The 12,124-nt window shown below is 30.0% G+C and overlaps 2 protein-coding genes across 2 annotated transcripts in view; both read left to right on the forward strand.

The window, feature by feature from the left end:
• LOC107885874 overlaps nt 1–1,727 on the forward strand; it is a 15,951-nt gene extending 14,224 nt beyond the window's left edge. Inside the window, exons 2-4 of the mRNA XM_016809578.1 lie at nt 227–654; nt 729–906; nt 1,660–1,727. Coding sequence (XP_016665067.1) covers nt 227–654; nt 729–906; nt 1,660–1,727 — 674 coding nt within the window. The remainder of the gene's footprint in view (nt 1–226; nt 655–728; nt 907–1,659) is intronic.
• Nucleotides 1,728–6,224: 4,497 nt separating this feature from the next.
• Nucleotides 6,225–11,632, forward strand: LOC100168238 (ceramide synthase 6-like). The gene is made up of 7 exons (XM_008191571.2): nt 6,225–6,403; nt 6,505–6,738; nt 9,444–9,552; nt 9,666–9,887; nt 11,130–11,248; nt 11,328–11,475; nt 11,555–11,632. Exons 1-7 carry the CDS (start codon nt 6,225–6,227, stop codon nt 11,615–11,617), a joined length of 1,074 nt encoding a protein of 357 aa, XP_008189793.1. The 3' UTR covers nt 11,618–11,632.
• The last annotated feature ends 492 nt before the right edge of the window (nt 11,633–12,124 follow it).

Below are 12,124 nucleotides of genomic sequence, written 5' to 3' on the forward strand. Positions count from 1 at the left end.
CAATGAAATTGAATTTATATAGCAGACGGAACTTTTACTTATTGTCCGAAACATTTTTATCAACAATATACCATCCACGGCGTTTTTAAAAATTATTACGTACCACTTGTTTTTTGTTTTTTGCCATCAAAAACAAAAGATATTTATAAACAAATTTGGGAAACAATAAAAGACTTATATTTAAATAATGCCAATAGTGTATTCCAGCCTTCACTCTTACTATTAGATTTTGAACTTGGTGCTCATATTGCTGCTAAAGAAGTATTTCCTTTAATTATTATTAAAGCCTGTCGTTTCCATCTTGGTCAAGCATGGTACAGAAAAATCAGTTCCATTCCAATATTAAAAAAAAACTACGACGATAAAAATTCACAATCTGGACTATGGTTAAAACTTTTTTTTGGTTTGCCTTATTTACCATCACATATGATTTCTGATGCGTTTATTGAGATAATGGCTACTTGTCCAGAAGAAAAACAATATTATGATTTTGCTGATTACATATTGGATTATTATATTGAGACTAATAATTTTTCACCAATGTTGTGGGCAGAAAAGCCCAATAAAATTACAAGAACGACAAACGGTGCAGAAAGTTACCATAGTCAACTTAGGCATGAATTCTATGTTCCACATCCTACTATATTTCATTCAGTAAGAATATGAATTTAAAATAATAAATATATTTTGAGTTATTATTAAATTATTTTTGTTTTTTTTTCTTCCAGATAGATGTGTTAAAAGAACAACAAATAATTACTGAAACCAAATTTCGCCTCATACGAAACGTCAACGTGAACCGTACACGCAAAGTATGCAGGGAGAAAGAAAAATTTATTTTAAAATTATATGATCGTTTCATTAACAACGTAATTAGCTTGATTGATTATTTAAAAACATTAGGATGTAAGTTTATTTCAATTTAATTATATATTGAATTATTTTATATTATGATTTTTAATTAATACTAAATTATTTTTTAATAACAACGAAATTAACACTAAATTATTTTTTTAATTAATAACAATAAAATATGTTTAATTTTTAACTGTCAATCAAATGTGTGCGGTTTGAACTATCGACCTTTCCAAATTTTCCTTTTTACATAGAATAATGTGTGCGGTTATGAACGGTAAGTGTGTGGTTTTGATAACCGCCGAAAAAAATAATTAAGTATTAAGCCCACTGTAGATAATGCACATTTTATGCAAGATGGAGACAATACGTATGGCCGTATGGGTGTGGCGTCATCTTAATATTAAATTTAAAAAAAAAAAATAGAAATTACCTACCTATCATAAATATAAAATAAGATATGTAAAATGAAACTGTTTTTAAAATTAAATTTCCGAAACTAGAACAATATAACTCATTAATATAGGTTTGATATTATCTTATAATATAAGATAATTAATTATCTTAATTATCTAAAAAATAAAATAATTAATTAATTATTATTTATATAATTATATACATTATTCCATATCTAATCATAAAATATATATAATGTAGATTAATTTCAAATATTAATAATTAGCTGAACAATAGTATTATTCTTTTATCTCGTGAGTCATAATAGTCATGATACATTAGTGAACATAACAATTAACATTTGAGTGTATTCTTGTTACTGTGTCTTTATTAAATTAATATTAATAGGTATACAAGGGAAAAATATATCAGAGAACGTAGGAATTCAATCGAAAAATATTTTAAATTCTGATTAGAACAATGCATGTATTAATTTGTCTCTGAGTGTTATCAACTTTTGGAGCAGTAAAAATAAAACTGCTTTCATTTTTAACATTGAGATTCCCTTTCTAACGTTTCTGTTATTGTTTTGGTGGTGACCGTTCCGAGTAGGTATGCTTCAGTCCACCGGCTGAATAGGTCGGTTGCCAATAATATGAACAGTTTCCCCCTACATGTGCGTGGATATGGGGCATGGGCCCATTAGGTCAATGATGATGACTTCCCAGGGCTGTCAGGGGATTCTTGAGGTCGTTGGGCCGTCTACTGCTACGTTGAGTGGTTTGGTGCACACGTAGATGTGGCATGACTTAACGTATAGCCTGACATCGCTTTTCATACCTTTCCAGAAAAACATTTGACGGGTTGTCCCGTATGTCTCATTCTAACGCGGATGGCTGACTAGAGCGTGATCGTCATATTTCCAAACCACATACTTTTCCTTCCCTTTGGATCACACACGAGTGTATGGTTCCCTACGTATATCCGCAGGAAGCCGTCGGAGAAAGTAAACGTGTTATTATTTCTTTTCCCGGCTATGTTTCTTGTGTTTCGCGCTGGTATGTCCGATTTTTCGTTTCCGATAAATATTTTTATGTGTGGGTCTGTTGCCTGCCATTCTGTGAGGGTTGTATTTGTTAGGGGTGGCTCGTGTGTTGTGTCACCAGCATCCGTTGTTGCGAACAAGTTGTCAGCTGGTGTGTTTGATATTGTTGTGACTTTTGTGGTGGGAGCCCTACTAATCGGTCATCTAGTCATTCCTCGTCTACCAGTGGTCCTAGTATAGGGCTGGGGTGCGCGATAGCCTGTCTAGACTTTCGTTGTGGATTCCGGGTACGTGTGTTGTTTGGTAGTTTACATTAGGTAGTTGTAACGACCACCGTGTCAGTTTGAAGTTTGTGTCTTTGGCTCGGTGTAACCATGTAAGTTCTGCGTTGTCTGTGTATAGCTCACACTTGTGAGTTTCAAGGTATGGTCATTGAGACGCCTAAAATCAATACATAGATGGGCCGAACTGTCTTATTTCTTTGTTCAACTAGTCCTTGCTCTTCCATGTCCCTTACCATGTCGTCGATTTTTGCTTGTTTCGCTTGTGGGTAGGGATATGGTTTGAGTGTATTTGGTGTTTGATTCTTTAGGAGTATATTGTATTCTATCAGTTTGGTGCGGCTAACCCTTTCACTATACACTTCCGGGTATTTGTTAGCTACCTCTGTGAGTTTCGATCATGTTTGTGGGCCCCCGTTAATTTCCAACTGGGAGAGGTCCGGTAGGTGGTTTGTTGGTTTTACCCTGCCCTTGCAGCATACGACCGTTCTACTTTTCATACATAAATGTATTATGCATGTGGTATATCCCATGGAATTTCATTTTCTACAAGAAAGCCGTGCCCGAACCGTACGTCACAGAACTGATTTTCCAGTATATAGTATACATTTATATCCAATAATTTTATTTAAAAATGCGGTGTGGCCGTTTGGTAATTTGTATTCCGGGGATTTTTTTTCACAAGGATTTTTATTCTGAATTTTAGATTTTTTGAAGCCTCAATTAAACCATCTAATTCCCCATGTATGGTAATCTGTATGTGCAAAATCGATTACAACAATTCGTTTTCATAAAATTATTCATGTATAATTTTGTTTAAAACACGATTGCAATTATTTTCTCATAAAATAATGTCAAACATTATTTTCGGCAACTATCAAATTTTCGATTAAACATTTAACCTTTTTGTACAGCAATATTTTATGAAATGAGTTTTATTATTTATGACATTTTAAAACAACTTATAGTAAAAATAAAAAATTAAAGCATTTAAAGCATTTACAATATAATTTAGGTAATATATTTAATTATTCTACACCAGAGATAAAAATGATAGATACTAAATTAATTTAATTTAATATAATTTTATTCAATGCTCCAACTCGGGTAGGTTGTCCAAAAATATGTATTTAACCACTGTTTTTCTGTTATTTTCCTGAGTATATACATACATTTTATTTCTTAATAAACACAATTTTCCAGGTTTAATGCTAATAAAAAAAAAAAAACAAAATTATAGAAAAACAGTGTGTAAACATGCGTATATATTAATTTATCTTAAACCGTGGTTGGATATAGTATTTTATTGACAATCATAGTTATTATATCTATACATCGGATTCGACGTGTTATTCACAAAATTCCAAATGTCCAAATCTCATAAGTAATAATCAATCTAGTCAATGAGTTTTGATCAACATTTCAGGGAAACTTTTAAAAATTAAAATTAAACTATGACATGAGCAAAGAGGGGTGGGGCCGTACCCGGGGTCCACCACCTTAATTTCGCCACTGATCATTGTTCATTGATTATAAATACTATTTACAATCAATGCTAGTATTATATTATTGTATAACCTGAAATCTTATTGTATTACACTATTTTTAGAGATGCAATATTATATTTTTATTTATAACCATAAGATAAGAATAACAAATTATAAAACGTACTGTGATTACAAGAAGATGGTCAACTATGACAAAAACAACAATATTAAAATAATAAAAACGTATACGGGTATACCTACCTAGCTAGTTAATACTAGATAATATAGGTAACTAATACCTATAATAGTCTATAGATAAATATCAACCAACAAATAATATTATGTGATGGGCATGCGGTACGCGAAGCTAATATTACATTCACGATAATATTCTAAATCTACGGTATAAAGTGCGGTTTTTCGTTTTGAGTTCAAACAAGTAGTGTCAAAATATCAATAAATGACTAGAAGAAAAATATCGTTTTAAAAATACTGGTAACTTAAAAGATCAAAACAAATTAAAATGAATAATAAAGAAATTTATAAGCCCAATTTGTTTTCAAAAGCATTTCAATAAGAATAGTTTTGTCTACATTATAATATTTTTTTCACAAAATACAACTGCTATATTTTTCGACTAAAATTAGTTTTCAGTGGACACTGTACAGAAATTATAGTTGTATAATGTAAGTATATAAATCAAATATTCTGAACAAATTATTTGGTAATATAGGACATTTCTAAATTTAAAATTTTCGAACAAAAAATGTTAATGTGTTTGACATATTTTTGAAAAATATAAGTTTCTATATAACTGTAAATAATAAAAGAGTATTACACTATTATCTGATCAACGAAAATATTCGACAAATGTAATTTTCATTTATATTATATAATGGGCTTAAATTGGTTACCTATCATAAATTTACAAAATTATCGGGCGGGTTTATTTTCTTCCAAAAATGAGATACCATTTACCTCCAGTATCTACTGTCTACTTTTTTAACCACAAAAACGGTTAGATACTATTATTCTCTAAATAATTGTTGAACCAAAAATCATATCCATTTGCCTTTAAGGCCCCTGCAAACCCTATTATTTTTTCATCAAAACGACCTTAGCGACTGACAAAAAATAAAGTACTTCTAGTGGTTCGATTTAAAAAATGTAAAGATATTTTAATTGGTCAACAAGTCTACTTTGTATCGGTCGGAGCATATTTTTTATTTTTTTGAATATATTCAATACTAAAAATTTATAAATTTATAAAATGTAAAATATTTATTCTCGTCAAGAATTTGCTAAAATTGAAAAAGTACTCCGACCGATGCAAAGTAAACTTGTTTACCAATACAAACATCTTTACATTTTTTAAATCAAACCACTAGAAGTACCTTAATTTTTGTCAGTGCGACGGCTATTTCACGTCCATAAATTGGTTTTGAATATTTCGATATAGACATTATATGACTTGTGCATGTTCGTGCGTGCGACCACAAACCAGATAAGAAATAACAATGTATTGTAAATTGATGCGGTCCGTGGGTGATGGTAGGGGAGTATACACACACTAATGATCATTTACTACACACACTAAGACGATCAGTAATCGCAGAAACGAAATAATTGCCTAAACACAACTCCTTAAAAATGACACATTTGCAGGGGCCTTAAATATAAATATATTTAGCCATCACCGGTGATATAGTGTTGTGTACCGTTCTATAAATTGAGAGCAACAGCCGATAATATCGTAATGCCGTAATTTTTACGCCCATACCCGACAACGTCCGTTCGGCTACACCGGCATTGATCGTCGATTGATTCGGAATTGACAACAGTGACAACCGACTTGTGATTTCGATCCGTTCCATAACGCATAACGACGACGACGACACCAACAACGATAACGACATACGCGTGCACCGCCGCCGCGCTGTCCACGTGCGTCGTTGTATAAATAGGCCCGAACGTCCGGCGTCACGCGCAGTTGGTTTGCGCGTAGCGTCTGTGAAGGTTTATGCGATTATTGACTATATTAACCGTCGCGGTCGTTCCCAGTTAGTTGTATCTCCACTATCCTACAACTTGTGGGGCTGTGGTCAGTCGACCGACACACCAACAGCCGGTACCCATTGGAAGTTACCCATCAGTCACGCAATGTCCGTGTTCCAGCCTCTGATCGATGCCTTCTGGTCACCGGACATCTGGCTGCCGCCGAACACTCAGTGGTCCGACCTGGAACCCAACGAATGGGTCCAGTACACCGACCACAGGCACCTGATCTACCCGTTGCCCATGGCCGTTGTCGTGTTGCTCATAAGATATTTGCTCGAAAAGTGAGTTGAACTTTAGGGAGGAATGTGTTCTTTTTAGACCATGCATGGTTGGCGGTTTTCGGTTATTTTTTCCTTTACCTATAAGGCGGCCTCTCTTTCAGATATTGTTTTTCGCCGTTTGGCCTGTCGCTGGGCATCAAGAGCACCAAACCAAAAAAGGCCCCGAACAATGACTTGCTAGAGAAAACGTTTGCGCGGAACAGCAAGTGGAATCATAAGGAGGTAGTGGGCCTGGCCAAGAGGCTTGATTGGACCGAGCGACAAGTAGAACGATGGATGAGGCTGAGGCGAGCACAGGACAAGCCTTCGACTCTCATCAAATTCTGTGAGAGCAGGTAACATCTATCTAACAATTTATATATACGCACAAAAAAATCTAACCTTTTGTGACCTGTTTGGTGTTTGTGTTCGTTTGCAAGTCTCTATGTTGCTTATCTGTAATCGAATAATTGTGTGGCACAGTAAAAATGGTACAACTTAAATTGTCAAGTGTATTCAGCTGTGAGCCACTAAATAATGTGGGATGATGACTAATGGTGTTCTTGTTAACCCTACTACAATTCCTTGACCATACCTTGAGGATCACCTGGTATTATGTAATACATTCATTATGTTAAGATATGGATATAGTAGGCTCCTGTAAATTAACCAAATTGTTGGTTTAAAGAATTTTGTTGACTTTATAATATAGGTACACAATTTGAATGTATTTCATATTTTTTTCTATTGTACCTACCTATACATTTTTAGGTCTATTGTTTGTTTTATTTGTTGTAACTAAGACCAAAGACTAACCTATATTCTCAAACACTGAAACAAGTTATAGCCTTATAGGTAAATACAACACACAATATTATGTAAAGTATATGTAAAAACAGTGCGTAATATAATTTTGAGTATGTTTTCGACATCATTAGAGGTTTGGTACAATTTTACTATTCAATATCAATACGTTTGAGATAAGGAATAATATGCCTATTATTCTTTAATTTTAATTTTAATTAATATGTAGAAGATGTTACCTATGTAATAATTTATAATTAAGGTTCAGATTTCAAGGCAAAAACCTTTTTTTTTCAATAATAATAATAATAATAATAATAATAGAGAAATTTTTTTATATAATAATGCATGTCATTTAATATGTAAGATAATGAACGTATTTTTTTTTACTTTTTTACTGTTAAATGCCTTTTTGCTTTTTTCACTAATAAATGCCTTTATTGTGTTTAATTTTCAATTGATTTTAGAGTTTTATACACAACATAAGTATAAACGGTACAAATCGAAAAGATTTTCTGAAGACTGCATTGTTGGCAGTTAATTATTTTTAATGGGTTTTATTATCAGCGATATTTACCGATATCGCTGTATACTTTATTGATTATTTGGTATGACCAATTAATTTAACGTTAAGTACCCATACTACTATAGATTAAAATATGTTCATAATGAGTATATACTTACTAGAGATGTTCTGAGTAGAAAATCTGGTACTAAGCCGGGCACCGAGTACTGGCCGAGTAAAATTGTTTTTACTAACCGGGTATCGAGTATTGGCCGAGTAAAAATGTTAACACTACTTATACTAGTATTAAAGTATCAACTAACAATTACTGATTAAGAAATTATTAATAATATCATTTAAGTCTTTAAACAGTAAACACGAGATTTATTTTTGTAATTCATAGAAGAAAAACATGATTTGTTTATAATCAACTGGCTATTGTAAATCAATTCAGTTATTCCAATATGTACCAAAATAAATTATAATTCATTACCCTAGAATTTTAGATTGTTCCGTTAAATTAATTATAGATATGCATATATTTATAAATAGATTATCAGTTTTTGCCATTGGATATTAGTCGAGTAAAAATGTAGGTATTACGCCGAGTACCGAGTAAGAGCTGAGTCTTAAATATGATATCGAGTACCCGGCTATCGAGTAATTGCCGGGTACCCGGAACATCTCTAATACTTACTATTAATTTAAAATTGTTCGTCAGTCCACCCCGATTTCATTTTCTATGTACCTACACAAATATTTTAAGCCCAAACCGTCAACATTTTACATAAGGCAGTTTATCTAAATACATGATAGTAATTTTTTTTTAATACACTACTAGTTGACTGTACAATATACAAACTATTTCATTTTTTAGTAAATTTTTTTTGTTATTGCTTTTTATATAAATCAGTTGATGCTTTTTTTTTGTCTTTTTTACATTTTAAAAGTTTTTTTTACTGATTAAATTGCCTTTGAATACGAACCCTATTAGTAAATTAAGGAAAATTCAATGATCCACTGTAATATACAGAATGGTTGCATAGACACATAGAACCAGTTCAATTAAAAAAATTAAAAGCCACATTGAAACCAAAATTTGTTTGAAATAAACTAACCTAACTACTATAAGGAACTACTATAGGAATTCAAAACTAATATTATTTAAATAGGTACACAATAAAAGACATTGGACTCATAAAAAATACATTAAAATAGATATTTCCTGATTCATGCTAAAAGAACTAGACTGTTAATTAAGATTATTACTATATTAGGTAGGTAGTTATTTTCTGTCAACTAATTGTATTTTAATCTACATTATAGGTTACCTTTTATCTATTTAGTTTATTTTTCAGTCTTATGACTTCCTCATAAAAATTTAAACCATAAAGTTTTAAGATAAGTTAATAAATATTATTATATCTGTTTTCAATTATAATTCTTTGGTTAAGAATGGTGGTTATAACGTTCAGTTCATTATTTTACAACAATGATTACCTACCTTTTAGATACCTATATACATAGTTATTGTTCATAAAATACATCTAGTATAAATTATTTAGCTCATTATGTAGTTAATTGGTATTTATTTAATCAAATAACTTTATAATATTACTATTTATTATATTAAAAATATTAATGTTTTTATTTTTACCAAACTAACAAAATGAGCATTTGATATTAGATTTATATTGAATAATTTTCATTAATTTTTGCTTTAAAAAATGCTTCGATTATATTCTTTTTCAGTTGGCGATGTTTCTATTACACATTTTCATTCCACTATGGTCTTGTGTTCTTATGGAACAAACCATGGTTATTGAATATAGATTATTGTTGGATTGGATATCCACACCAGGTAAAAATCCTTTATTTTATTGGGTGTAAATATACCAACACAAATATTTGTCCTTTGAAAAGCCAGTATAATTAATATTATATTTATTAATACCTTTTTTACTTTCTTTACAGGGTGTCACAAGAGACACATGGTGGTACTATATGATGTCATTATCATTTTATTGGTCATTAGCTGTTTCTCAATTTTTTGATGTCAAACGAAAAGATTTTTGGCAAATGTTTGTCCATCACATATGTACTATATGCTTGTTATCTTTTTCATGGATATGTAATTTCCATAGAATCGGGACTCTTGTGCTTTTAACACATGATTGTGGCGATATTTTCCTTGAGGTAATGAATAATATTATTTTTCCTATTGCTTATAAGTGTTGTGCTTTATCAAATAAAATAAAATAAAAGTGAAGTAATAATATTAATAATAATTACAAAATTAAAGAAATAGAGTTGAAATATAAATTTTATAATTCTCAGAATCATAGGGCAAATAATAAAGATAAACATTTTTCCACACGTTTTTAATTAAAATTATAAAATATTATTTGTTTAATTAAATTATGTTAGAAGTGACATTATTATGTTCAAATATGATTGGGATTTGTGTGATTTAAAAATATTAGTTCTTCTATTATATTAATAGGTCCCTTATAATATAATGTAGATCAAGCTTATAGATTATTGGAATTAAATTACATTATTTATCGCCTATTAAAAAAATAAAATAAGATTTTGAAGGGTATCACATACATAATCTCTTCTTTTCTGACTATTACCTCATAAAAAATTGATAGTTAATATTATTAACTATAATATTATTCTGTTACGAATTGAATATTCATAATTTCTTTTTAATAGATTAGGAAACAAATACATTTTTTACAAACAAATTATACTCTTGGTTTCTATCTCTTTCATCAAATACCTTCAAATACCCTTATCTACCTTATGAATATAGCATTTTGTATGTGTGAGAAATATAGATAACCAACTGGTGTTTCGTTTTGTAAAACAATCCTGAACAATTCAATATCTACTATGAAATAATGACTATTACTAAATCCGTCATACACATCAATAATTTGAAATTACCTGCATAATTAATTTAAATATAATTTTTTAATAAGTTCAACACAATATATTATTTTATATAGTGAATATATTATAGTTTCAATAGAACCTAATACAGAAATTGTTCAGCCATTTTATTGTTATACTGACAATTATTTTTTTAAAGACTCAATTATATGAAGGATAGTAGTAAAGGGAATGTGAAGTGATGCCAAGTTACTTTCTATAGTTGTAAAATTATATTATTGAAGTTCAGGAATATATCTGTACAAATCTGGTGAAAATTTCAATTTAATTAGTAGTAGTATACATGACAAAAATAATATAGGTATTTTAACCTAAGTACATGATATGATTGACCTCTGATTAAATTACATCAAACTTTTGGAATATCTACACAAAAATATTTATAATATATAAAACATATAATAATACTATTAAAAAATTTGTTCCTGGCTTTGCTTGTATTTTGTAATATATATTTTAATCAGTAGTTTTTTATTATAGCTTGCGAAAATGGCCCAATATGCCAAATATCAAAAATTATGCGACTTCATTTCAGTAGTATTCATTTTTGTCTGGCTATTAACCAGAATTGGTTTATTCCCTTTTTGGATTTTGTACAGGTTAATCTTATATCAGTTATTCTTAATATATCTGTATAATTAGTATTAATCTTAATTTTTATTTATATTTTGACTATAGTACGTCAGTCAATACGTCCCAAGTGGTAAACCAAATGTCCCCAGCTTATTACATATTCAATGGACTACTGTTTCTTTTACTTGGTCTCCATCTTTATTGGACACACTTAATTTTGAGAATTGCATATCTTTCGTGGAATGCTGGAAAAGTATGTAGTTATACAGTATTGTTCACAATATCTCATTACTTAAATGTTTGTATTTAATTAAAATATTATTTGATTTCAGATGGATGGAGACATTCGTAGTTCTTCTAGTGACGAAATTACAGTAGATGATGACTCAAATTGATAATAGATGATATCAATGGAGCGTTACCAAATAGCAAAATTTAAATTATACTACTTTTATTGTATCTAGGTTTTATTGAGTTTTGTTTAAAATAATTTCAAAAGCACTTTAGGTCTTCCAGTAAATATCTATGTGTTCCAGAATATTAATCATTATATTATCTATTTAATATTTTAAGACAAAAAAGTGGTAACTTTAACATCATATATTTTTGATTTTTAATTAAATTGTATTTATTTAAGAGCACTTGTTTAAACTTAATTTTTTTTTTAAATATGAATATAACAATTTTTTTTTGTTTGCATAAATAATATATTATACTTATACGATATATACGATATATATGTTACAGGAAATGTTGAAATTTAGGAAATGATGACAATTCCTAGTAAATGTTGACAATTCCTAAAATCGGAAGGAAATGATATCATCGCCTAGTACATGTTATCATTTCCTAACGATAGTAGGCAAAGATGCCACATTTTTTAAATTTAATCTGACTTATTT

The sequence above is a fragment of the Acyrthosiphon pisum genome, chromosome X (assembly GCF_005508785.2).
Source record: "Acyrthosiphon pisum isolate AL4f chromosome X, pea_aphid_22Mar2018_4r6ur, whole genome shotgun sequence".
NCBI classification, from domain to species: Eukaryota; Metazoa; Arthropoda; class Insecta; order Hemiptera; family Aphididae; genus Acyrthosiphon; species Acyrthosiphon pisum.